Source organism: Oenanthe melanoleuca, chromosome 1A (genome assembly GCF_029582105.1).
Source record: "Oenanthe melanoleuca isolate GR-GAL-2019-014 chromosome 1A, OMel1.0, whole genome shotgun sequence".
NCBI classification, from domain to species: Eukaryota; Metazoa; Chordata; class Aves; order Passeriformes; family Muscicapidae; genus Oenanthe; species Oenanthe melanoleuca.
Genome location: NC_079334.1, coordinates 19,561,059 through 19,589,050, shown reverse-complemented (window position 1 = coordinate 19,589,050; position 27,992 = coordinate 19,561,059). Strand labels below are relative to the sequence as shown.

The 27,992-nt window shown below is 44.3% G+C and overlaps 3 protein-coding genes across 8 annotated transcripts in view; 1 reads left to right on the top strand and 2 right to left on the bottom strand.

Moving 5' to 3' along the window:
* Nucleotides 1-962, bottom strand: part of CRY1 (cryptochrome circadian regulator 1) — a 40,084-nt gene extending 39,122 nt beyond the window's left edge. Inside the window, exon 1 of one of the 2 annotated variants that reach the window (XM_056508267.1) lies at nucleotides 461-962. In XM_056508267.1, coding sequence (XP_056364242.1) covers nucleotides 461-618 — 158 coding nt within the window. In that variant the 5' untranslated portion in view covers nucleotides 619-962. The remainder of the gene's footprint in view (nucleotides 1-460) is intronic. The other variant, XM_056508258.1, reaches the window with a different exon arrangement.
* A 383-nt stretch (nucleotides 963-1,345) lies between these two features.
* MTERF2 (mitochondrial transcription termination factor 2) lies at nucleotides 1,346-13,314 on the top strand. 2 transcript variants are annotated; one of them, XM_056508278.1, is made up of 2 exons: nucleotides 1,346-2,432; nucleotides 8,399-13,314. In XM_056508278.1, the coding sequence occupies exon 2, from the start codon at nucleotides 8,427-8,429 to the stop codon at nucleotides 9,618-9,620; it is 1,194 nt and encodes a 397-aa protein (XP_056364253.1). In that variant the 5' UTR covers nucleotides 1,346-2,432; nucleotides 8,399-8,426; the 3' UTR covers nucleotides 9,621-13,314. The 2 variants fall into 2 exon arrangements, with proteins under 2 accessions (XP_056364253.1, XP_056364262.1); XM_056508287.1 differs by lacking the exon at nucleotides 1,346-2,432 and adding an exon at nucleotides 4,553-4,954.
* On the bottom strand, nucleotides 12,150-26,475 carry TMEM263 (transmembrane protein 263). 4 transcript variants are annotated; one of them, XM_056508310.1, is made up of 4 exons: nucleotides 26,384-26,475; nucleotides 22,990-23,051; nucleotides 17,754-17,823; nucleotides 12,150-14,822 (listed from the first exon to the last, which is right to left on the bottom strand). In XM_056508310.1, exons 3-4 carry the CDS (start codon nucleotides 17,815-17,817, stop codon nucleotides 14,536-14,538), a joined length of 351 nt encoding a protein of 116 aa, XP_056364285.1. In that variant the 5' UTR covers nucleotides 17,818-17,823; nucleotides 22,990-23,051; nucleotides 26,384-26,475; the 3' UTR covers nucleotides 12,150-14,535. The 4 variants fall into 4 exon arrangements, with proteins under 4 accessions (XP_056364285.1, XP_056364279.1, XP_056364293.1 ...); XM_056508304.1 differs by lacking the exon at nucleotides 26,384-26,475 and adding an exon at nucleotides 25,996-26,179; XM_056508318.1 differs by lacking the exon at nucleotides 26,384-26,475 and adding an exon at nucleotides 25,943-25,963.
* Nucleotides 26,476-27,992: the final 1,517 nt, after the last annotated feature.

Sequence of the window (27,992 nt, the reverse complement as noted above, 5' to 3'; positions counted from 1 at the left end):
AAGTGAACAGCCTCACAGCGTCTCCAGGACGGAATCGCCCTGGGGTTCCCGGCTGCCCAGAGATCCTGAAATGATGCAAGCCCTCCGAGCTGCTCCCCACAGGGTTTTCCGCCCGGCAGCAACCCGGCTCTGAGCTCCAGCGCTCGGGCTCTGAACTGCCGCCCTCGGCGGCGAGAACCAGCGTCCCCCTTCCCGGGAAGGCACAGCGCAGCGCCCCGCACTCTGCCGCGGGCTTCCCGGCTCCTTCTCCCGTCCCTCCCACGTGCGCCGCGGGAGCCGCAGCCCGGGCCGGCGCCGGGCTGGATATGTAACACCGCCGGGCCGCGGGGAGGGCGAGCGGCCGAGGGAAGCCGGCGCTGGCGGCGGCCCAATCGGGCGCGGAGGGGAGGGGATGGCGGGGAGGCAGCGTGACCGAATACATAACGCGAGGATTAGGGCCCCCGCAGCGCCCCGCACTCACCGCCACCTGTTGATGCCCACGTTGGAGGAGCCGGCGAACCAGGGGTCCAGGATGTAGACGCAGCGCACCGTGTCGGCGCCCTGGATGCATTCCCGCAGCGCCGGGTTGTCGTGGAGCCGCAGCCCCTTGCGGAACCAGTGCACGGCGTTCACCCCCATGCCGGGTGCGGGCGCTCAGCGGGAACCGCCGCCGCCCGCGGGGCAGCTCATGGCCCGGCGCCGCCGGGCGAGCACGGACGGGCGGCGGGCGGCCCGCGGGGCCTCGCTGCGGACGGCTCTAGGATCCGGCGGACACGGCGGGAGCGGCCGCCCGGCGGGGACGCATCACCCCGCGGAGCCCCCGCGCCGGGGAGAGCAGGGACGAAAGGTGGGAGCGCTGGGTCCGGCAGCGTCTGCTGGGCGGTGGCGGCGCCCTGCCCGCGGAAAGCGCCGTCCGTGCCGCCGCCGCCTCCTCGCCGCTCGCCCTGTGACTGCGCGGGGCTGCGCCGGCCGCTCCGCCCCGCCCCCCGCCGCCCATTGGCCGGCGCCGCTCCCACGTGACCGCGGGCCCTCACGTTTCTGAGGTGTGTTCGCTACCGGCGGCGCGCGGGGGATGGGAGGCCCGGCCGGGCGGCCGCGCGCCTGCGGCGGGGCCGGAGGCGGCCGGGAGACCCGCGACCTCGGCGGGATTCCCACCCGCCGGGGCGGCGCGGGGCCGGCGGGCCGCGGCGGCGGGGGGCGGGGCCCGGCTCTCCGCCACCCCCCCCCCCGCGGCGCGGCGGGACCCGGATGAGCACGGGGCCGCGAGGCGGCTCCTGGAGGCGCCGCTTCCGCCGGGAGGCGCGGGCGCGCGCGCGCGCCCCCGAGCCTGTTATGTATGGGGCGGCGCGCGCGCCCGCTCCGCTCCCGCCCCCGGGCTGTGCCCGGCGGTGCCGGCGCGCCGGCCCCATCCCGCGGGAAACAGGCGGGGCGCTTATATAAGCGTGTGCGTAGGGAGCATCTGCTGGCTTGTCGGAGCCCCGGAGGGCTCCTGCGGCCCTGACGCGCCCGTGACGCGCGCCGAGGGCTCGCTGCTGCCCGGTGCCGTTCGGGACGCGTTGGTCAAAGGGAGCCCCCGGGCAAGAGAGAGCGGCTCGGCCGTGCGGCGCTGCCGCACCCGAACGGGCTTTCGAGCAGCAGAACGGGTTAAAATGGTCCCTCTTGCGCCGTTAGTAAAGCCATTAGTAAATGGTGAACTTCTCAGGCCTGTTAATTACAGAGCTGTCACCACCGTCTGCCTGCGCTGCCCACACAGCGGGTTTCCCTGGACCTGCTCCTTGGTTACGCAGGACACGGCCAGCAGCCGGCGGCGGCATCGCGCTCACAGAACTCAGTGCAACCCTCTGGAGCCTTAACAGGCGGCTCTGGATACAGCTCTGAAAATAAACCTCCACCTGTGGATCGCAGCTCAAATCTACAGCTTCCAGAGTGTTCACAGACAAGTGGGCAGCAACAGCAAGAGCGGTCTCATTAGAAATAACGTCTCAAGTAAAAGGCAGGAGGGACCTTGCTTAACTTTGAGAATTCCAGACAGTACTTATTTTTATTTTTCTTTCTCCTAAAATATTTTATCTGCTAAGATCCACAGAAAGTAAAAGTCATCAAGGAGAGACCCATGCATTATATATTTCCCTTCATGCTTTTCTTTCCTCACGTTGAATGACACAATAAATGCAGTAATAGAATCACAGAATCATTTAGGTTGAAAAAGACCTCTGAGGCCAACTTCTGACTGAGCACCACCCTCTCAGCTGGGCCACGGCACTGAGTGCCATGTCCAGTTGTTTCTTGAACACCTCCAGGGATGGTGACACCGTCACCTCTCTGGGCACCTCATTCCAGTGTTTAGCAACTCTATCCGTGAAAAAGTTCCTGCTGCTGTCCAACCTGAACCTCCCCTTGTCCTTTCACAGCTTGCCTGGGAGAAGAGGCCCCACCTGTCATTGATGATCAAGGTATGCAAAGGCCCTAGCCATGATTAGAATCCCTTTCTGCTTGGTCACAAGCAGAAAACTTCACAAAACTTCTTTTTAAAAGGTACAGCGTGTGAAGACTGAACAGTTTTTGACCACTGACTTTAACAATAGCATAAATTATGAGGAGTTTTTCAATTATCACTTTGAAGTATGTAGAAAATCTTATTCCACAGCTCATCACTCTGATCCAAGAAGAACATATGGGATTCCATCATATACCCTTGCTGCAACTCAGAGCTGGAGTAATGGGGTCGTTGTAAAGTCAAAAACTGCTTTCTCAATTAATACAAAGTTTGTTCTTATTTCCCTGGGGTTTTTTTATCATTATTATTAACCAAATATTTGGTAAATAATTTTCAAATAAATTAAAAAGGAAGTACAGTAGTTAATGACCACTGTCCTTCCAGCTCATGTAAATTCTATAATTTTTGAACACACTGAAGACTTAGATTCCTTATTTGCAAGGAAAGTCACTTCACAACATAGTTTTTATTTCAAACATTTAAATTGCTTTTCCATATTCATTATGTGTCCTGCTAGCTCCCCACAAGGCTGCCACACTGAAGACAGCCCTGAATAAAGTCCAGCATCAAGCAATCCACCTTCTTGGGAATATTGAGGTGGAAACAGCCCTTCCTCACTAGACCTTATGGTTTCATAAACAAATTGCAGCCATAAAAACCATCAGTCTCTAAGCTGTTGGTTGCTACAGGCTAAATAACAATTGCAATAGATCATTAGCATATCATTATGTCAAAACACTATTTGGCTCTACGTGGCTATGCCTTCTATGTGAGACAGTTTGTTCTTGACTCAGAAGTGAGGGAAAGAACATTTTAATGTATAATTAATATTGTATTGGGATAAATTAATATATAATAGATGCAGACTATATTAATTAAAATGACAGATCTCAAGGGAAGAGCCACTCCAACTTAGTTGAAATAGAAAATAGAATGACAGTTAATCAAGGAACTCATACAAGTAAACCTCTTGACAGTGTTCTCTTGTGAATAACTTTTTTAAACAATATTGCTAATTTAGCCCAGACTGTGATTGCAAAAATGAATGATTGCAGAAATGAACAGAGTGGGGAGAAGATAGAAAGGAAAAAAGATAACACGAAGGCATGAAGTGAAAAAAATATAAAGAATTAAGTATACAGTACATTTTGTGTTACAAATCAGAAGCTATTTTTCAGATGCATGTTTTTAACATCATTGTATGCATTATATTCACAGGCTTTGTTAACTGTTCTTAGAACAGCTGTTATTTAGGAAAGACCAATTGTGAACCCTGTTCCTAGAGTAGTTTATTTCTACAGCATTTCTCTTCTTCATTATCTCTTTTTCACAGACCCAATACAGACTACTGAACATGTAGCTGACAAAAGAAGGGTTCACAGAGACAATAGCAGTGATTTTCACACTCTGAAAGATGTGATTGTGCAGACTTGGAGTTAGTTAAAAAATCCAATATTAAAGTATTTCTTTTCTAGTAATCATTTATGTGGCTGCTGATTTGTTACTCCAGATGAGAAATGTAAGTAGACAAAGTAGATAAAAAAAACAGATTAAAAAATAAGAGAGAGGAACATGGTTCTCACGATCACAGTTCAATCAGCTCCTGAAAAGCCACCAGCAAAACCATATAAGCCCATAGACTATACGTGAATTTAATTATGTAATAAGGCAGTGGTCATTCGAAGAAAATACACTGGTGTAAGACAAGTCTCCCATCATGATGTCGGTGTTACCGAATCAAAAGGATCATCCGCTTCCCGTCAGAGTACAGGCACTCAAGTAGTCCAACTTTAAAATATTCCGTTCTTTGATATTATTAGAAATTGATATTACTTAGAAATAATTAATTTTTTTTCTATTTTCCCCACTCCTTCTCCCTGCAAGCTGTTTTAATCCAACGACCTTTGGCTCTTCCTAGCGCCGGCCCAGCCTGCTTTGGTTCCGCGGACGGGCCCGGGCCGGCACAGCCACGTCCCCGCGCCCCTCCCCTCCCTGCCGCACATGGTACGTGCCGCGGCCCCCGCGGCGGCGGTGGTGCGGCCCGGCGGCGGCGGCGAGCCCGGTGAGAGCGGCGGGGCCGCGGCGGGGGCTGGGCCGCTCTGCGGCGGGCCCGGAGCCGGGGCACGGGGGGCGGAGGGGCGGCTGGCGGTCCGCCCGTCCCGCTCCGAGCGCCGGCGGCGCTGAGGATGGGGCGGGCGGCGTGCAGGGGGAGCAGCCGCGCGGTTCCGAGGGATGCGCGGGGCCCCCGCGTCGGCCGCCGGTGGCCGCGGCGGGAGCGGCGCTCGGCCGGGACGGGCCTGCAGCGCTGCTCCCGGGCTGCCGGCAGGAGAACATCCGGCTCCTGCCTCTCCGCCCCCAAGCGGAGTCCAAAGGGTGGGGAAGCGCGGTGCGGGCTGTGGGAGCGGCCTGTGATGGAGACCCTTGTTCGCTCTGGGCTGAAAGCGCCGCCACTTAATGACCAGGGGCTTCAACGGTGCGGTGCGTCCTTAAGCGCTTCTCAAATGTCTTTCCTTTCCTGGATGTAGGAAAAAGATTGAGCAGTAAAACAGGTAGCCCAGAGGCCGGCTGGACTCCAGCCGTGGAGGTTTTAAAGACCGGACTGAACAAGGCAGCCTGGATCCTGCAGACCCTGCTTTGAGCTCTTGAGGTCCCTTCAAACCTGTTTTAACCTAGGATCCTCTATATTTTTTTCTAGAAAGCTTTATGTTGGCCTATCATCTATTTCATAATCTTTTACCTCATTTCCACCACTAATGCAAAGCAGGGATTCTTTTTTTTTTAAGTGCAGAAATGTGACCATTTACTGTGCATTAATCTACAAAACTGCTACCTATCATAACCCAGACTCTTTCACAAACTGTTCAAACCCTGTCTACACTCCTCTTTTCTAGGTACATACCTACTCTTTTTGGTTCACTCAAAGTTCAGTCTAGGCATTCAGTAGATTAATGCAATTCTTTACAGCCTACTAAGTTTCCTATAATGAGAAGGGTAGGGGTCAGGCAGTCATACTGTTCCCTCTTTACTAAAAGATTTTGTGAACAGTCCAGCATGAGTAAAAGTTTGGGTTTCCTAATTTTCAAAAAGTGATATTTGAGTCTCAAAACACACATTCAAAAATTCACGGGGGATAAATCAACCGGTTGATCCTTGCATCTGTTTCCTATATAAGATTTACATAGGAGTCTCATTAAATAGTAAAACTTACAGCACCCCTTTACTCTGTATATTCAGGTCTGCAGGTGTGCTAGCAAGCAGGATCACAGGTAACTTGAACCTTAACTCACTTCCTTATTGCTGTTCTAACACTTGGTGGTGAGAGGGTGCTGCTGGCAGTGAGAGCAAGCATCTTATCTGAGCTGGCTGGGTATTTTTTCTTAATCTCTCAATTGCTTTACAATCCCCACAGCAATCTAAGTACATGAAAAGTTACAGTGGGGTCCTGCACATTAGAACATGCATTAGATCCAACAAGAGCTTTAAGAGAACTCTGAACTCTTGAAAGCAGTTACCCTGGAAATGTGATACGGTCATCTATGGACTTGGAAATCCATCAAATCATAACTCAAGATCTTCTTGGTTTCTGTAGAACACCATGACATTCAAATTAATTCATGTTATTTCACATGTTGTATTTTGCATAGGGCTTTTTTACAAGGGCTCCTGAGTACCCCAGTCAAATTAATTTTGGCAAATAAACTTTTTCTTTCTTTTACAGTATTCTGTGTTTCTGATGATCCTTACTAACAGCAGGGGAAAAAATTGACTATGATCCCAGACATTTTTAGAAAATATAAAAATTCTTATAAATGAATGTAACAACCATTCCCATGTCAGATTTTAGAAGAGCACAATTTACTATATCAGAAATTTTTTAAGTTCTGTAATAATAAAAATTACAGTCTTTTAAGGGATTGCATTACTCACAAGGCAATTTTGTTTAACAGCAGGATTATGCATTAAAGTAGAAGTAAGTCACGGTTGCTTTTCCACTTTGTACTTTGGAAATATTTTTTGACATCCCAAACAATTTTTACAACAATTCGCTTTGTTGGCTGCTTCTAGCTAAGCTGAAGCATTAATGAAGAAACCCCTGATCCTTCAGAGATTTGCTTATTCTGCCTGGACCCACTAAACTCAGAAGAACTACTCAGAGTGCTCAGACAGAGGCAGTGTTTGCAGTCAGTTTTTCAGGACATGTAAAGGTCAGCACACAAAACATCTGTGGCTTATCTACCCTTCCAGTACTTCCAGTGCTTTCTGAGTTACTGGGAAAAGTCACTTGTTCTGTTGTGGGGCTTGAGACAGCACTTCTGAAGTCACAGTTCATTTTTTTGTATGAAAACAAAACCATCAGCCTTGGGGTTCTGACACAAGCAGTGCATCAGGCAATTGGTTTTGCCTTAGAGGTGTGAAATAATACTAAAGAATAAGTCATCAATAAACAGCTGCTGTTAATAATGTAAATGTGCATACAGGAAATTACGTCATATTCTGTTAGTTTATGATGTAGTAACTTAACAGTAGTCCATCTCAGAAGCAGAAAAAGAGCAATCTAAAAGCAAAGGTGCACTTTCTTGAGATAAAGGACTTACCTCTAGAAAATATTTAACCTTATCTGGCAACTAGAAAGAGGACCTACCACTAAAGTGCTCTAAACAAACCACATATTTTCTTAGAAGATAAGTTATAAGGAAAATTCTAGGGCTCTTGTGCAGCTGTGCAATAGGAATCTTGTTAAGTAAGAAATTAGACTGCATGATCATAACAGTATTTCCTCTCCTAAAAAAAAACCAAAAAAAAACCCAAAAAAGAAACCCAACCAAAAGTAAATGAATAATGATCAGGTAGGTACTTTTTAGAGCATGCTGTACTTAGGGAGAGGTGAAAGCAGCTGTCCAAACGTTCTCACTTTCAGTTTGAGCAGTTTTAAGCATGTTACCAGCAGCAGCTATTCCCAGGAGTACTGCAGAGATGCGCAGCTCTGGTCGGTACTTCCAAAGAGCTGTTACGAAAACACCCCCAGGAAGTTAAAGATACACTTGATGATATCTTTGTTTGACTGTTGAGGCTCCTTTGCCCCTGCAGAGCAGGTGACAGCACACATACTATTGGTGATAAGTGGGCAGCCAGTTTGAGCAAAGGTGAGGTATGTAGTCCCCAGGGCTCCAGCACAGCCACACATCTGTTCCACAAGGACACTGCATACAGAAGAGACCTGGAGGCAGAAATAAGGCATTGGTGCTGGAAGAGGTAGGTGAAGGCCTGGAAATATTACTGTGGACTTGCTTCCTCCCACAAAATACCAGGGTGCTTATTCAAACTCAATTAACACACTCAGCTGGTGAAAAAACACTTACATAAATGTTCATGTCAGTTTTTTCACCCATAATTATATAAAGAATGATTTCAAAATGAAGTTATGCTACAAAGTGCTGCTGAAGCAGCACTGCGTGGTGGGTTTCTGACACATGAAAGAACAACTCACGCTCCAAATAGTGCTTGAGAAGTTAAAGCAAATACATTCATAAGAACTAAAGATATTTAAGCTGCCATTTTTGTTAATTTAGAGGGACTGCTGTCAAATGAAATTGCATGAATCATTTTCCTCATACAGTGTGAGTGATCTGTAATGCAGTAACAATGTTAGCTGCAAGAAATGGCTGGCAGTTTGGAGCTTGTATGACTGCAGGCAGTGATGCAGACAGAGCACTGCCCCACATCAAGTCTGCTGCATCCATGTTACTGTTCCAGTGACATATCCATCAGAACATTTCAAAAACAGTCTTTTTCTCTGCTTTCATGTGCTGGATTTTGCACCAATAACAAAAAGCACTCTGGAGATTAATTTCTTATGCCAGTTCTGTCTAAACATCAATGATTCTGACCATTAACTCGTTTGTTCCATGTGTTTTCTTACAGTTGTGTCTCCCCAGGATTGACTTCCACGATGTTGAGAGGAGTCGCTCACGGTGCAAAGGACACATTCACTCTTCTGTTGACAAGATCTCAGAGCTGTAACCTGGGACTGAAGTTTTCATCAGGATGGCCTGACAGAACAAACAGAAGCTTCCTAATACATTCCAGTTACACAACTGATACGAAGTCAAGAGAGGAAAATAAAAAAACCCTTGAGAATCTCTACAGTTTGTCAGTTGACATCACAAAGATACGCAGACTGAAAGAATGGGTCCTCCTCCAGGATGTGGCCTATGTCAAAGAAATTGCTGGTATCTTACAGGAAATGGGAGCAGATGAGACCACTGTAGCCAACATTATAGAACGCTGCCCTGAGGCAATTCTCCACACCCCAGCAGAGATAAACTCTCAAAGAGCTTTATGGCAATTAGTATGCCAGAATGAAAAACAGCTGATTAAATTAATAGAGCAATTTCCAGAGTCTTTTTTTACTACTGAGTATCAGCAGAACCAGAAGGCAAACATACTATTTTTTCAAGAGCTGGGACTTAAGAATAATATAATCACCAGGTTCTTAACAAGTGCACCCAATATTTTCTACAACCCTGTTGAGAAAAACAAAAATGTGATAGAGACATTACAAAGAAATTATTTAAATTTAGGGGGTTCTGCAGCAAATATGAAGATCTGGATACTGAAGCTATTGAGCCAAAATCCATTTATTTTATTAAATACTTCCACTGCAATCCAGGAGAACTTGGAATTTCTCCAAAAGAATGATTTCACTGACCAGGAAGTTCTGCAGCTGCTGTCCAAACTTAAAGGCTTCATTTTTCAACTTAATTCTACCACTATGCAGAAGAGCATGCTTTTCTCCAAAAACGTCTTCAAGTGCAGTGATCAAGAACTGAAACAACTAGTGCTGAAATGCCCAGCCCTTCTCTACTATTCTGTTCCAGTTTTGGAAGAAAGACTGGAAGGACTACTGAAGGAAGGAATTTCTATAGCACAGATTAGAGAGACACCAATGGTGCTGGAGTTGACAACACAGATCGTTCAGTACAGAGTTAAAAAGCTCTCTGCATTAGGGTACGATATAAAGAGTGGAAATCTAGAAAGCTTGAATGGTACTAAAAAAGATTTTGAAGTCACTTATGGTAAGATACAATCAAAAAAGGAGAGACCAATTTTTAATCCTGTTGCTCCTCTACACATTGAAGATTAATTTGAATGCTGTACTTCCAAGTTATACAAGAGAAAATTAAAAGGGAAGTTTGCTTAGAAGAGATGAAACAAAAGCAATCTTAACCAGACTGTAGCCTTACACTGTACTTTGTCCAGGAGGGGGTCTTAGGCACAACTTCATTATACAATTGTAGTATTCTACTGCTTTCAAATAATATGATAGAAGTTATGGCTATGATAAAGGGGTTTTTTTTCTAAGAATACCTCAGATGTGACATTTTCTTACCTGACATTAACTGCTTTAGATTTTCAGCTCTGTCATTGCACAGTCCAGCCTGTGCTAGCGATCAACACAATTTTTATCTGAGGAAGGCAAAATGATTATTTTTCCAGCAGTATTCATCAATTAGCTGGTTCACTGTCTTCAGGAAGCACTCTGATTTCTTTATTGCTGAAGTAGCTCTAGCTCCTGGATCCTGACCTGCAACAGATTTGATTTCTTGGACAGCAAAGCCCTGTTCTGAGAACAGGGGCTGGACACATTTTTTTTATTCATTGACTGCTACGGTGAGACCCTAGTATGTTTGTGTATAAACCATAATGGAAAGAAACTACAAGATGATAACCTGTATATATCTGAGACTTCAAAATTTACTTACTTTTGCAAATGGTTTGGGAGAGGAGGAAATACATTTATTGCTATTAATGCCTTCTAGCAAGGTTTGGGGACAAGAAAGATTAGGGAGAGACTCAAGTCTCAGATTATGGTAGGAGAAAAGAGAAAGTCATGCTTTTCTATTAGGTGCAACAAAACTCTAGTCTGTAAACCACTGGTGATTAAACATGACTACCAGGTTTGCTAACAGCTGCAACAGTTTCTAAATATATGGATAGCACTGCTTCTCAGATAACACCGTATGACAACTGGCAACAAGTGCTGGCTTTCAAAATAGTAACTATCAGACAGCGTTTAGGTTCTCATGGGATTTGATTTCTTCTCATTTATGGGCTGTGAATGGTCATATAAAACAGCATCACTGGCAATCATCTCAATAGAATTAAGATCAGTGATTTTATTTCTCAGACTTTCATAACTAGCTATTCCACACATATTCCCTCTTGACAGTAGAATAAAAGCCAGCTACATGCCAGCCTCACTCCAGGCATTCTTCAAGGTAACTTTTAACACACATATTTTGGCAGGCAAGTCCAGGCCTCCATGTCTTAAAATGTGGTTTGTAATTGATGAAGAAAGCTGGTACTGAATTACTGGTTCAGAGGGCAGACCCTCTGAGGGGGGGAGATGATGCTGCAAGATGATGATTCTATATAGTCTGCCACGTTATCCACTGTGCACTGGGAAGGGCTGGGAACACCTGTAGGAGCAGTATCAAGATCTCAACAGCTGAAGGGCTTACACTGAGCACTCTGCAGGCGAGTGCAGACATGCCAGGCCTTTCTGGAGGAAAATGCCACTCTTGCAGGAGCACGTGTGACAGTGGCAGGAATCCAAGAAGGGGACACCAGGCTGTGTCTATGCAGATTGTTTCAAAACACATTATCGTTTTTTAAGAGGAAACTAGGAAGACAGCCATACTAAAAATTCACAGGAACTTGCCTTTGCTACTTTCTGATTGCCTTTTCCTGCTCAGCTATTAAGCACACCACAATATTATCTGAATTCAAAAGCCTCGTGTAACTGAGCCAGAGACCTGATTGGTAGCTTAGGAGGAAAAGGAAACCTAGACATAGAATGGTGCTTTCCCTGAATATTTAGTTCTAGCATTTCTACAGATACCTGTTTTTACAAAAGTCTTGCAACAGCTTATTCCCATCACTTAAATTATTTCCAGTGGCAACAGAACAGGACAAGGATGCATTTCCTTAACTAAGTCACAGCCTGAGTTATCACAAACTCATTTTGCATTCTGAATGTTTCAATTTTTTTTTCCTCTTTCAAAACAAAAATCATGAGCAGAAATTCTCTTCTCTACTACCAGATGAAAAGTCAGTCAATCCTTCATTTGTAACTCTATCCTGGGACCTGTTTCTTCTTCTTCACTGGATTTGTTTGCAATAAAACCTCAGGAAAGCTCCCAGTCACCAAACACTGTATTGCTGAAATCCTCATCTTTTGTTAGTGATTGTGGACCAGCCTGTAAGTCTTTCACTACCTGGAGGGCAGTCAGGCATACAAGCTGCCTTCATAAACATTTCCCCTTTTGGAACAGGGACTGGAAAAAGGAAAGTGAAATAAAGCCACCACAAAAACAATCCCAAGACAAAAGAAGAACCTCATTCACCTGGAAAATTTCAGTTCCATATTCCATTCAGCTCACTATGGTTTTAAAACTGGGTATTCCCAAGCATCATTGACCAGGGCAAAAGAAAATTAGTACAAAGAATGTTGTGCTGTGTCTGTGCACAGCTTACACACTGAAATTACAGCTTTTGTTAAGAGCTGGTTGGTGCTAAGTAGATATAAATAAAAGATGCTCTGGAGCACGGTACTGTGGGAAGATTTACACCTAAGAATGCCTTTCTCCACAAAACTAAGGAAGCTTTCAAATGTCTGAAACAGTAACAATTTAATGTTTCACAGGTGCCAGGACAGAATTGGAACAAGTTTTTAAGATGAAGCAAGTTTCATAAATGAATGGAAAACACACAGGATATAGGACAAAGCTCTTTGAAAACTAAAACCATATGCCATGTAAAAGTGTTTCAGTTACAAGACTCAAAATAATAGCTACAGGATATGTTAAGAACAAAATATAATGAAGTGTTGGTAACTCCTTACATATCTAACATTGCTTATCTCAGACCACACTTGTTTTACCACAAGTTTCATAGTTTAAAATTAAAGAATTTAATAAAAAAATGGGTATGACCAGTTCAACATTCTCATTTACAGAAAAACTCTAGGAAGAGTTTGGTTGAGTGTCACAAATTATCACTTTGCTCCAAACAGGTGACTCCTAAAGAGTTCAGTGGCAGCACGTGGGGGATATTGCTACATTGGAAATTGCAGGGGAGCAGACCATACTAAGTTATATGCTGCAGCAAGATTGCCTTTGAAATCTAGGCTAGCTCATTTCTAGAGCTAACTGGTACCTCTAAACAATACTATATTCTATGCAATTTGCTCGACTATAAAAACATAGTTAAAGCCTTCCATTTGTTGCATCAACTTACCTCATTACACCCTTGCAGCAGATCAGAACCAAGCAGCTGGTGCATCTAACAGAAGGAGCAGATGCCATTTCTTGGGCATTTGCTCTCCCCACCGCCCCAAGTTCCCATGCTTACAAGTGTCATGCTTCCAACAGATACGATTTCTGACATAAAATAAAGTTCTGACAGAGTGCAGCTGAAGTACCAATGGCTCAGAGACTGGGTGACTACAGTACCCCAATTGAGACATGTATACTTCCAACACCCGTGAACCGAGGACTAAGTTTGACAAGTGATATGTTTCGTGTTTCTTTCATTTTTAAAAAGTCCTCCCCATGTAACCTTCTAGTACAACCACAGCCACTGAAAAAGTAAGCATACAAGTTGTCCATAGAAACACAAGTTTTTAAAAAATACTGCATACACAACATGAACAGATGCCTTCCATGGGCTTCAAAAGAGGTTACTTATTTGCAAAATCAGTAAACAAATAAAAGACCACAAATAGTTTCTATTTTAAGGCAACCTCACGCTGTGCCATTACAAGTGCATTTTGCCTCGCATGCTGCAGAGGATGTACAGGTGTTCCCATTTGAGGTGTCAACATTTGGAATCTGTCAGTATACAAATTACTTGAATCATATTTGTTTGTTTTTAAGGCCTCATCTACAGTTTTTGGTTTGCTTTAAATAAAAGTATTGCATTTTACTCAAAAATCAAAGTGAAAAGTATGAGAAATGTAGTGAAAATTGCCTTGTTTAAACAGAACAAAAAGCTAACCTGGTGCATCACGGAGCTGAGAGAACAGCTTTGCTAGTTCTTCAGTGGTTTCCAGCTACACAAGAATTTCTAGCAAGTTAGACAGCTGTGCTAGATGACCACAAACAGCCCAGTTTCCACAGGCTGTCATTTTTTTCTAGTGTCTATAAGAAGTTTATTAGAAGCAAGTTCTCACTTGCAGGAGATAGATGGATAGATGCATATTATTAAATACACCTGAGATGAAGCAATCACGTTTTCAGTAAAAAACAGCAAAGTTTCAGATATCAGGATTTATAAAGAGCCTAAAGCTCATTCTGTAAACTGCACTGAAACAACAGGACAGTTCTTTACACAGCTTCACCTAGTAAAAAGAGATTTTCTTCTAATAAGGCATTAAGTTAGTTTACTCTTTATGATCCTTTCTACCACGTTGTTAAACTTTTTCACTTCTATCTCCCATTCTCATTTCAAATTTCTACACACCTCCAGTCTCTTCGCTACAGTCTTCACTGGCAGAATGCAGTCAGGGATATTTACAGGCTGCCTACAAATACAGGTTCATAACCAAGACTGGGTATGTCCAACAGTGCTTTTACAACAGCTGAAGGATCCTTAGCGGAGGATGTGGAAACCACTGAGAACAGTAACTGGCATCTCATTGTATCGATGACATCACAGAGATGACTAAGTTTCTACATTCACATTTTAGTCCAAAACATCAGAAGATGTACAGTAAATGACTATTCAAATATGTATTATTCCTTCAGATACACTCACTTCTATAGTTATCAAGTGTAACATTTCACCAGATACAAAGCTTCAATCTAGGCTCTAATAAATCCTCATACGCTGTGCTAGCCAAGCTCCTTCTGTCCGTTTCAGATGAAATCGAGTTACTTGCACAACTCGTTAGAAGATAAAGTGTCTAAGACACATGGCTTCTCATGGTCCCAATCTTAGCAGATTTTAATGCCACTGATGCAATATTCTGCAGAATTGAGTATGTCTCAGTTTTGGTTTTAGTCAGACTTGTCCTTTTTCTTTCCTGTTAAAGGCACTTTACTTGCAACAGCAGATCCTACAGCTGTAACACCTCCAGCTACAGCAGAAACACTTCCTTTGACTAGACCCACTCCCACGGAAGGCACGGATGTGACAGCTGTTTTGGTAATTTCCAAGCTCTTCCCTCCAATCCAAGCAACGCCCCCAATCGTGGCACCAACAGCTCCCTTTGTGACACTGAAGAGGCCACCAGTCACACGAGAAAGCACGCCAGCCTGCTGCTGCGGGTGGTCTTTGAGCGACCCTAAGGGAAGAAACAACAAGCAAATCAATCTCAGCACTAGGGTTTAAGCACTTTCAAAAAAGCATTACTCAAGAAGTATTTCCTTTTCTAACCTAACAGCCACTGCACACAGTCTGTACTTACCTTGCAGGCTGCTTTTCTTGGATGCTCATACAACACCTAGTTCCAAATAACAAACAATAGGGAAATCAAGAAAAGAGCAAGTGGAACCACAGTGGGCAGAGCTAGGGAATAAACAGACATGAAATAAAGAGGTGAGGGAGTCAGGAGCAGAAATAACATGCTTGGAGGAGGACAACTATTCTAGGAGGCAGCAGGAAAGAAAAACCAGCTCTAGATGCATGGGAGACCTCTGTCCAGCCCTGCCAACACAACTGACTTTACACAAATAATTAAAGAAACCAACAAACATAATCTGTATGTGTTTTATCTCTACCTTACTTCAGGTAACATCTACCCAATTTCACAGGTGTGAATACAGAATGTGATGGTGTATAAATAACTTCTGGTAATGGCTGGCACATTCCATTTCCATCCTGTTTGCATTGTCCATGAGGTCTAGCAAATACCCAGTGCTGCCAAGTTTTATTGCCAGTTGATTTCTACTCTAGGAAACACATCTCTGGTCTCCTTTTTTCTAAAGGATACCAGATCATGCCTAAATCTCAGGAGATTGGCTCAATCACTTAGACATGGTGCTGCTAACACCAAGGTTGTGGGCTGATCCCCACATGGGACCTCTACTTAAGAGTTGGGCTCAATGATCCTTGTGTGTGCTTTCCAACTCAGAATAGTCTCTGATTTATGGAGCACTGAGAAAATGACACAAGTTCCCTATCCAGGAGTTGGCTCTACCAGGCTATCTTGCAGCCAGCTTCCCACTGAAAGGAATCCAAGAATGAACAAGAGTTTGAATGGACTTAGGTTGCAGAGGTTGCCTTGCTGCTTGCAAGGCAGAAAACAGAGCATTAGGATAGCACTACTCATAAAAAGCAGGAGCATAAAAGCTTCTTCCACACATTCTTTAAAGCCTTTGGGCACCGAGCTTGTTGAGCATGATTTGAACAAACTACAATTATTTCTGTCTTTAGGAAAAATTGCAAATTGGTTTTGGAATTCAGCCTTTCCTCTAAGGAGTATTTTGGCAGCCTGTTCAGAGAGATATCTTGCCAACACTGAACTGGTTTCCTTCCATCCAGATTTGGCCACCTTTCTATGATGGTATAAGTTATCTTGTATAAGGCCTTGCACAACATTCAAAATGGGGTTGTTTTTCAAGGGTATTCCAATATTTTAAGCAAACTCATAAGGTTTGAAGAGTGCACGTGAACCAGAACCAAAAGGAAAAAGCCTCTTCAAGGATGGAGTTTACATTAAGATGAGCTGTGCTCCATTCTACTCCTCTAACTACACCAACTTTATCTATTTAGACTTCATATTCAAACTAGCTACTGTCATTCTGAAAGAAAACAACATGCAGAAGAAAGTAAGTCTTAGCTGCTCATAGATTTTAAATAAAACTTTGGAATAATCAGTGATGATCAAATTCTGCTGTTATGCTCTGAATCTGGAAAATCTAGTGAATATTCTAGGAAGATAAAAAATGCTTGCTTGTTTCATTGTCTTATTCAATAAAGAATCAGTTCTATTTTTCAGACCACTGTTCACTTTCCATACATGATATTTAACACGTATAAAACACAATCAAATCTTTAAGGCAAAAAAGCCCCTAGCAACTAAGCAAGCAAAACCCAGCCTTAAAAATTAGACTTGAAGATAACACATTAAGGTGTATCTTCCAATCAGGCTATTTGCTATCAGAAATGCTTCTAGGATCTTAACCCCAAAAGGGCAAGATTTTTTGTCCTCACATGATACTACTATAACAAATATAACAGAGGTGAAGAATTACTGTGCCATGAAAACCTATTTTTCCCTTTCATCTTCTTCTACTTGTGTTTCTTTCCTTATAGTTTTTGAGAGTAGAGTGAGCTACTCCACTTCAATCTTTTCTGCAACAGTTAGTGGATAATATGAAGTCCAAATGAGGTATATTGTTCAGTTATACAACATATAAAAGCTGAGCTGAAAAAAAAACCAGACCAACAAACAGAGCTTTAAAGGCCGTTATAAACTGAAGACCAATAAACTGAGAGGAATCATAACTCACCAACCTCTCTACATCCAACACATTTGGTTTTAAAGCAAGAGCAGACAGAACACAGACAACCTGTATGCCAAGAATGGCTTTTGATCTACTATGTTTCCAGTCATATTATGCAAATAGGACTCTGCACAATCCTGCCAGTCCACAGCTTCGAAGAAACTCTGCTCATTTGCAACTGCATTTCCTCTGCAGGTCTAATAACCAGTTTAATATTCAGTAGGTTCAGGAGACCACGATGTCATTGCATTAACGAAGTCAAGTGCATGCTTGTTTTTAGGAAACCATGAGATTGTGAACAGTTGGAACCACTGTTAATTGTATGATGGAAAACAGTCTCCAGAAGCACTAATGAAGTTCTATATATTTTTAACACACCTTGCATAAAAGTCACATGCACTATGAACACAGCAATGTGTCCAATAGTGAAGCTGGGCTCTTTCTGCCTCACATAATGAATTGTAGAAATAAATGCCCATTAGACCAATTCATACCTCTGGAAACTAATCTGCAAATTAAGTCCTCCAGTAACCGCCCATCTTCTCTATAATTCATAGGTACAATTGTTTACCAAGTTATATTCAGTGGCCTTTTTGTAATCAGGATAATGCAGAAGTGAACTATAATCCAGGCCCATCTCATCCCAGGGTTGATTTGTTTACTGTTATGTAAAAGAAAGTTAAACTGCTCAGCTTGCAGATCCATTTTTTGAAGAAAAAACTGAACTTCAGATTAATTTACCTTGTATCATGAAAACTAATACATACCTTCTGGTGGTTCATCACGAACATATGATGGGACTTCCTGTTGATTTTTGTCCATTTGATTCATTATTGCCTAAAAAAGAAATTCACATGTGCTACACATCTTTTCTGGCAAATCATAAATGTAATCCATGAATCAAAAATTCAAGTAGATTAAGTTTGACAAAAATAACATCTTTTTCATTATTGGACAAGCTAGCAGGTTCTGCCAAATTGCTCCTATTTTTATTATCAGACTGTGTTTTTGCATTCTTCAGCCAAACTAAATACTTAAAAAAGGAGCTCTCCACCACATCAGCAGGCTTGGTGAGAGCTGCCACACCACACCAAGTGCATCTCAAACCTAAAAAGCAATCAGGAAGACAACAAGTAGGAAAACAAAACAGCTACTGCCAGACAACAGCTTATGTTTAAGTACTGAAAAATAAAAGCCTAGTGATCACAAAGGTGGTGGCCACTAGAGAAACAACAGCAGCAGGCCTGTGAGATCTGCTGGTACCTGGAAAGCTGTTTAAAAACACCAAGTCCTAGCAGCATAATTTGAACAAATGCCATGAAAACAAGATGGAAGAACAGCAACAGAAACACATGATTTATCTTGTCACAGAACTGCATAAATGGTGTGGTGATAGCAGCAGAACTAGACTGTTTTAACTCTACACAAACTTTCCAATGGAAACATTTCAGGGAAGATTTCTTTACATCAGAAACTGTTTCCTAGAGCAGTTCTAGAGCAGCAGACCCTGACAGGGGAAAAATAGGAGAAAGCACAAACAGCAGTTCTGCTTATAGAATTCTTTCTCTGGAGCAGAAGAAAGTAATAACCAGTCCAGGTTTCCTTCCTGCTTTCCTCCCCCACCAAAGCATGCCTTGATACTGAGTCCTGCCTCCTGAATCCTCCTGCTAATCTTGCTTTTCCTCCTCAGCAAGCACCAAGGTCAGAAAAAGGAAAAACAAGTCACATTACACCAGTCAGCATCCTTTTCTCTTTTTGCCAGTGACCTCTTAGTTCCCTTCCCTCTGCACAAGTCCTTAAATCATTTAATTTCTTCCAGGAGTCAGCAAGCACCAAAAAAATAATTCCTGCTTCTCTTGCCATGCCCAGATCTCTCTGTACATGCTCTGGGTGAGAAAGCAGTTGGCTGGGATCTGAAGAAGAAATGAGGAGGCAGAAACAGGTGGGAAGACTCATCTGGAAAACAAAAGCTAAAACCCTCACAGTATTATTATGAAGTTAAAACATCACACTAAAAACTGGCACCCACATACTAAATTATAGACCTTTAGATGTGAAGCAAGCCTAAATTGAATGTTAAAGAGTCCTCCCAATCAGCCCTAAGGGTATCAGTTCAGGGCTCAGAAAACACAGGTATCTTCACACAAGAAGCCAAACAGAAAAGCCAAAACACCTACTACCAGCATGGCCAGTTTGATGGAAATGCTGAACAAGTGCCACTCAAAAGCCAGAAATGCAAACATGTTAGCTAAGAAATAGAAAAGTATCATATGATATCCCAAGCTGAGAGGAAAGCACAAAGATCACTGAAGTTCAACCCCTGGCCCTGCTCAGGACAGCCCCAAGAATTACACCATGTACCTGAGAGCATTGTCCTGAGCTCTGTCAGGCTGGTGCTGTGACCATTACCCTGGAGAGCCTGTTCCAGTGCCCAGCCACAGTCTGGGGGAGCCTTTTCCTAATATCCACCCCAAACTTCCCCTGACACAGCTTTGTGCCATTCCCTTGGGTCCTGTCACTGGTCACCAGAGGGAAGATATCAGTGTCTGCCCCCCTGCTTCCACTCGTGAGGAAGTTGTAGAGTAGTGACATGTCAAGCTGGAAAACTAAAACACGTGGGGGCTAAAAGACAATTTTAAAAAGTATCAATTATAGAACTCCTTGTTATTTTACTTAATCACAAATAAGACAAAGAAAATTTAAAAAATAACAACCTGACCAATCACAGGGAGCAACTGAGGACAATCAGGTTCTGAGAAAAGACCTGATTCAGATACTACATGACTTCTTTGCATTCATCTAATTCAAGCTGGAAGAAATACAAGGTTATCATCCTCACTAAGTGAAGCTCCATGTAGGTTTGTTGCTTTTTTCCAACTTGAAATAGTATAAAGCACTGTAAGAAAGAGCAGACAGAAGAAACTGTCAGACCTGACATTATTCAATCAAAATTATCTGTATCAAGATGAAGTAACTACGTTCCTAATTACCATGTGGCCATTTTGGTCATGAAGATTATTACCAGGAATGCAAAAGGAGCTTAACCACTGCCTTTAGGAAAAGTCCTAAAAAGAGTAAAATTAAAGTCAGAGCCTAGTAAGTCTTAATTCAAACAAAGGAATGAGAAAGTGATCAAAATAAGTTTAAAGCAGACTCAATGGAGACAAATGAGTAAAGGCAGAAGTAAATTATCTTTTATAAAGAACTACCTCCATGAATTTAGTTTCTATCAAGGCAGCATGTAACTCCTAAAACAACACCAGATTAAACTGCTTGTTTGGGCTTCCAAAATGTATCTGCCAACAATTCCACATAACAGATTGAGAAAAATTATCTAATTTTAAGAGGAAAGATAAAGAACAGTCAGGGATTATCAAAAAGTTTAGAGGGGAGTTGGAGCAAGTTACCAGTTTTGGACATAGGTAGAACATTAGAAACCATCACAAGACTTCACACAAGGTTTAGTATTTTCTACTATTAAGAACGTATTGGATACAGCAACAGTAACAGCAGACACAGCCCAGATGAAGCCCCTGGAATCTGTTGTACAAGAAATAATACCAGTATTTAATTAAGATAAGACTTATCCAGTAGAAAGAGTTAAAGCAAGACTGCAGACAAGATAGGTAAGGATTGCTTTCATAACTCCCCACAATTTAATTTAGACTGTTAGATTTGATTTCAGTTCCTGCTAAGCTGAGCAAAGCAATGTATTGGTAGGGGAATTGCACAGCAGAGTTTCTAGTCCAGTTAAAAAGTATATTAGAAAAATAAAAAAAAATAGCAGCACATAAAAAAAAAAAAATCGCAGCAGTTTACACAAAAAGTGGTTCAGATTAGGCAGCCCTTCCCATTACCTTTCCTAGAACCTCAAGGTCACATAATTGTTGATCCCAAGCTTCTCCTTAAAAGTTACATCAGAATATTACACAATATATATAATTCACATGCACTGGTTTAACACCACTGCAACAGAAATACTTCACTCACTTGCAACCAGACCTCAGTGGTCTGCTTCAGGCACTGGCAACCTGCTGCTATCAGGCCCCAGAAGTCAATGCAGAACTACACACACCTGAGAACAGCAGCTAAGGCAAGTAGGTCACTGTTGCTAGGACTGAATCTGTCCACAGAAGGGAGCCTTCAGGGGCTTGCAGGTCAGGAAGTTGAAAACTACTGTTCCATGAGTGGTTCTATAGGTGTCTGGAAGCACTCCAGGGATGCTAGGTACATGGCTGGACTGGATGAAAATCTCTTCCAACTTTGACAATTCTATGATGCTGCAAGAGATGTGCCCAACTAGCCTGTACTAGGTTTTACTTACAGTTCCATGATACCAGGGCAAGTGAAAACAGAATCACATCACTATCACAAAAGGCTCACAGCCTGACCCGAAACACAACACTTTGCACACAAGATCTCACAAAGCACAATTCAGGTCCTTTTATTTTTCTGTAGAAGCTCTCCAGAGAATCCCAGAATCAAGACCAAGATCCAACAAAGGACTTCTACAGAAAATTTTCAAATATCTACATTACAGTTTGCTTTATGCATCCTTGTATCCAATCTAATATGTCAGGAGACTTGAGAGACTCTGTGCAAAAATCCTGTGTACTAAACAGGGTGTAGCATATCTAGTGAACAGGATATGCACAGGAGCATGTTTTAAACTGGCTCACTTCCAGAGATTTAAGATGAGTACTTCTATTGACTGGAGGTCAAAGGCCTGGAATAACCACTTGGTGGCAGATTACTTCATCCAGTCTTCAGAGCAAGAGGGCAGTAATACAACTTTTTTCTTCAAAAACTGGAGATATAAAAACAGAAACCACTCACTACATTTCACGTAATACCACGGAGGTAAAAGCACTCAATGCCTCCTTTGTCTATTAAGATCTAGGCTTCTCTGTTCTGCTTTGCATCAGGGTCCCTCTGTCACCAGACTGCAGTGTATCCTTCAGGAGGATCCCAAGCTTTCCCTGAAGATGTGTCCCCACAAAGAAGAGAAAGCAAAGCTCATGAGACCCAACAGAGATTACAACTCAGCTGAAACAGAAGGCAGTGACCTAGAGAAGAAAGTGTAAGACTTTAGTGCAGAGTTAAGCCATTCAGATATGCTGTAGGTTAAGGAACTCTGGAAACCTGGAAGCTGCAGATTCAAAGTCCCCACTGTGCACTGAATCATTAGTCACAATGATTACCGGTACTGCAGGCATACACAAGGCAAAAATTTATCAGAAACCTGAACTTTGGAACTCTTCTCATACGTTTTCAGAAACTTCTTCAAAGTACACTAAGACTGGCCAAAGAAAAAGGGAGGAAGAAAGCAAGCAGAGATCTTTCTTTTGCATTTTCATCCTGTGATGCTAAATTCACTTGTGTCACTGCAGAAACGCCTCCAGCTTCATTTAACATCTTCACTAAATGATGACATGGAAAGAGGCAGGATCTCCACGATGCCCAGCAAAACTCATAGAGACATTAATGAAGCAGAAATCTATCATATCACTGGTACACTCCAGTTTCCTCCTTCATCTGTGTTTTCTCGTGTCAAGAAGTGAAACAAACTCCTATCTTAAAAGAGATTTCAAACAGGGATGAATGTAAACTACTTTTTGGTTTTTTTTTCCCCTGTGTGCTTATGAAGATGTTATTCATTCAAGAGATAAGAAATAACTTCTCATCCTTCTTAAAAATATATTAAAATAAATTGTAGCCTTCATACAAAAAAAAAAATTTAAAAAATAAAGATGGAAGTCACTCAACTGATTTGAAAAAAAACATACTTCCATATTGTCCAAATACGAAATACATAGAAAGCTTAAATGTTCTACACTGTTATAATAAATAAATAAATAAATAGTTTAGAAAAGGGTTTTTAATTAAAGAGTTATTTGTAACACTAACAGTGTTATAAGATCCTGAGTGTCAAGAAGCTCTAGAAATAATGGCACAGCTACACACACATTCACATCAAAGCTGAGTGAAATAAAACTTACTCACCAAATATCTTCTTTTGTGAAGATTTCTAGTTAGTTGTTTCCACAAAAGTATTCAGAATACACCTATGAGAAAGGCAGAAGGTTAATGACATCTTAGGGAACAGTGACTGTCACTGGGTGTACAGTGGGAATCAGGAATACATATCCCCACAAGTATGGAAGAAGCACACTTGGTATGGCCTTAAGATGCCACATTTTTAGAGACTTACTTCACCAAAACACCAATTCCTTCTGGGCAATGAAGATAATTTGACTTGCTGCCATGAGGATTGCTATGAAGCACAATAATCCATGTTAAGACACAAATGCTCCTTAATGAGCCTGAAGCTCTTGGACAGTAACTTGTGTGAAGTGTTATCCTTCCATTGAGAAGTGGGCTCTAACAATTACAGACGTGTGTAACTTCCCAAGTTTCAGCAGATGCTCTTGGTGTCTTTCTGACTTTACAGACAAAAAGCCCTTCTGTCTCAGCACAGCAAACCTGGCCCAAGCAGCAGCCAATGAAAACTGGCTTGTTTCAATGCCACTACTCAGATATTTGTGGGCAGCAATGAAATGACCCAAGGATGGGGCCAGTTTCAGCTGCAGCACCAGCAGCCACTGCTGGAACTTTCGCCTGACAGAGCTGCAAACAAACCCACCGTCCTGTCTTGGTCCACCACAATAAAAGTTATGTTCCTTCTGGCTACCAGCTATAAAGTTAGAAAGCTTGGCTACAGAGCTGATGGAAAACAAACAACCCTTGCCACATGCACAGCTCTTCCCCTCTTTCAGCAGCTGCAGCAGGTTTCTGAACGAACCTGATATATTTCACGTACATGGAAAAAAATATTTTTAGGTATAGTAGTTTAGGAAATAAATTTTTGGAAGAGCAACAGTGCTCTACTCTCCAAATTAAACAAGGAAATGAGCATGGAGCCAAAAAAGGTAATCCCAACTATGGCTGCTCTTCAGGGTACTGCTCCAAGCTGCACAAGCAACCCCTCACTATCAGCTTCGCTGCCTTGCTCCGTGGATTAGGGCTTGTAACGTGTCACAGGCAATTGTGCCCAGTGCTCCTAGTTCTCTCAGACACAACCTCCAGAGCACAGCCAACATGGAAATGTATGTTTCAGTTTGTTACTGCAAGGGAGAAAGTTGACTGAGCTTCTTCAAGAAGAATCAGTGCTAGGAGCACTAAAGTACAAAAACAAATCCAGGCATGTAGAAAGCATTTATCTAAAAACCAAGCACATATTTCAACAAGCCTTCAGTTTAAAACCCAAGTTACAAAATTCAGATTTATATGCAAAGCAAGGCCAGCTTGGAAGCAAGTATGCAGTGAAAAAAAGACTGCATTTTCAAATAAAGACCACAAGGAGTTGATTCAGTTGATTCAGGTGTGAACCACAACTTACTTCCAAGCCTACAGCAGGATGGGCTATAACACCCTCCAAAAGAAGTTGCCATAAGTAGTGTACATAATAGGCTCACAGTACGCAGGGTACTGAACACAGCTGAGAAGGTAATGCAACATATCTGTATTAAAAACTAAACACATAACACAATTAAAAGAGAGGTATAATAGCTCCTGCAAAAAAAGAAACCCTTAACTCTGCCCAGGACATCTCTATATCATAGCTACCATGGATGAAGAATCCACCATTTCTCCATCACTGTCAACCAAAATACAGACCAGGGTCCAGAAGAGGTTCTACGAAACACCTGATGTTGGCAACCAAGTTTTCTCTGATGCAACGATTTATAAGATATAAAATCAAAGGTGGCATGAACCAGAATTCCCTTTTATAGTTCTCCAAAGCTGGTTCCTAAGAAGTATGTGGTAAATTCCAGTAAGGTGCATGGCACAGCTTCAGAAAGAGCATGAAAACTCCTTTTTACCAGTTTTGTCATCCTCCGCCTCCTCCTAGCTCAGAATTCAGAAAAGCCTTCCACATTCCCTTTAACACTCTTAATACCTGAGCTCCAGATCAGACTCAGATCTCCTTTTCCAGAAGACCCTCAAAGACAAAACCTGACAGTGCCTTACAGCAGCTTCTGAACTTCCTTGCCACTTCTGCTAATGAAGTAATCTTTTCCCTAGCATCCAACACCTATTTGTTGGCTCCTACCTGACATTTAAACCTAGTCACTTGCTGGACAAGGACCCCTCTTCAGTCTGCACTTCTGCAGCGCTCTCCATTTCTACAGTGAGGAGGAAATACTAACTTTTCTGAATATTTAACCGCAGTTTAACAAAAAGCTTGATAATATTTACTGAGCGGTCTTAAAACTGATGTGCATACAAACCCATACTTACATGCTAAATTAAGCTATTTGCACTTACCCCTCCAGTTATGCAGGGGCATCCTGCCTGAAGAAACACAGTGGACACACTGAAACAAGCTAGGAGCACTTGATATTTACATTCCTTAAGGAGTGACATCCTGATGCACAGTTCTCATTTTCACCCCAATTAAATGAGCAGAAGGAAACATTTAATTGCATCCACAGAGGCTGTCTCTGAGGTTCATACAATGACCAGAACTAGGCAATTGGCTAAAATAACTTGCCTTGAATTCCAGGTTACACTACATAAACGCTTAGGCTAGGCGAATGTGGAAAACTAAGCTAGTCCCAAACAGTTCACAAAAAAATCTCTTAATATGCTACTCTATCAAGCTGGATTCGAGAGACATGGATGAAACAAAGACTATGTTACTACAGCAAACATCCGAACACGGCAAACTTTAAAAAAGAAGAAAACCCGAAACAAAGCTTCTCCTAGGTCGGAGAAATTCCCGAGGGAGAACAAGACCATCCAGGAGCCAGGCCGAGGCGAGCACGGCCCTCCCCGCTGCCCTCCCTCCCAGGTCGGGGCGCCGCTCCCCCACGGGCCCGGGGAGGGTGGCAGCGGCAGGGCAGAGCAGCCCACCCTGCCCTCGGTCCGCACCCTGGGAGCCGCCCCCGCTCACCCTGGGGCGGCCGAAGCCCCGCAGCCCCCGCCGCGTCCTCCCCTCGCAGCTACCTGCGTGCCCGGCGGGGCAGCGGAGGCGGCCGGGCAGCCACCCCCGCCCCCGGCCGGGCCGCCGCGGGCACCGCCGGCATCTCGGCGCGGGGCGGCGGCACTGACGTGGCAGCCAAGGCCGCGGCGGAGCCGCTACGCCCGGCCCGGCCCGCCCGCCCCGCGGAGCCGCGGCAGGAGGCACAAAGGCGGCCGGGCTGTGCCCGCGCCGGGGGCAGGTGGCGGCGGCTCCGCATCCCGGACCCGCCTCTCCCGCCGGCGGCTCCGCTGGGGCGCGCCGGGTGCTCTGCCGCCTCCTCCCCTCGAAATTCCCCTTCCTGCGCGGGCTGCCCGGCTGGCGGCGGGGCCGGGGAGCAGCGGCCGCTCATCCCTGCCTGGCTCGCTCACTCACCGCACGGCGCTCACGGCTCGCTCGGCCCGCCCGGGCTCCGCTCAGACTTTACTCCTCCGCCCGTCCCCGCTGCCGACGTGGCGCCCGCCGCCGCCCGCCCTGCCGGCGCCCGCAGACCCCGCCCCAGCGCCCGGCGCGGCCCCTCGGCGGCCGGGGGGCGCCGCCGCCCCCGCCCCCTGCCCGCCCCGGGGTGCCGGGACCCGCCGGCCCCCGCCCCCTCCGGGCCGGCCGTGCCCGCTCCCTCAGAGGGGCCGCGCCCCGCGGGCTGCGCAGGCCCGGCCCGACCCCCGCGGAGCCCAGGGCCCGGGAGCGCCTTCTTCCCCCGGGGTGGAGGAGGATGCGGGGTCGGGGCAGGGCTGAGGACACAGCGGGTGCCGGGGTTGCTGTAGCTGAGCGAGATGCTGCGGGGTGCGGGAGATTGGCTTGTGGCGCTCAGCTGGGCTGGGGAGCGTCTCGGCCGGGAGGTCCTGCTGAAGAGACGATCCCTTGGGGCACCCTGCCCCTGCTGTTGGCACGACGGGGAGGCTGCAGAAGCTCCCTGCGGCGACTGATGGAGCCACGACGCTAATCCTAAGGACCTAGGTTTATGTTAAGCAACATTTACATTGAACCCTTTATCCCAGCTACTGTTTGAGATAGCTGAGCTTCTCACATGGCACATATAGTGAATAAATTTGTAGTAATCATGGTTTAAGGGCATAGCTTTATAGGTAACTGCACTAATGAGGAAGGAGAAGATCAGGTTTTCTGATGCTCACCCCCTTCTTTGGGACCTCCCCGTGTATATCTCTAGGGATCCCTAGGGATAAACAGAGACCTTCAAGTCTGTTAGACAAGGAAATTGTCTAAGAGACGAGGAAATGCCAGATGGCCAAGGGAGAGAAGAAGGTCACAGGTACTTTTTAGAAACAGAACTGCTCTCAGCAGCACAGGAATACTTAATTCTTGAATGCTTCATGAGTTTAGACAAGTTATATAGACAAAATACCACCTCTGCTCCCTCCTTCATTTGTGCATCAATACGACCTATCAGAGCAATGCTGCTTGGACTCAGGGGTTTGCTGATCACATGGACTTGGCACTCCTGACATACTTAACAAATAACATCCTTATTCTCTATTTTGGATCTGAATGGGTGAAAGCATCAATGTGGGATAATCCAAGTGAAAAACTGAGGGTGGTGTCTGGTAGGGTTCTGTCAGGATATAGGAGACACACTGAGTGCATGGATTAGTCATCTTCTTTGGAAATAATACTACACACACAGGAGTTCTAGTCTGGGATCTTGATTTCCATCTGGGAGGCTGCGACTCTGAGCTCAGTGTTTGCAGAGAGTGTTTACTATTTAGTGTTTACCTGCCTGGTTCTAATATATGACACCCGTGACTGTTGACATCTTTTTGGTCTTTGAGATAAGGACATTTTCTTATAGCTGCTATTTATCCCTTGCCCTAAGGCCCAGCTGTACACAGTGCTTTCTGTACATGTGGTGCTCTGCTTCAAATGCAGGGCCTGAAGCTTCTCATGGCAGCAGAAAGAGTTGCTGCTTGAGTGTTTTTTCTGTATTAGAGGTAAGCACCCATAAACTTTACAGCACGAGGCATCGAAG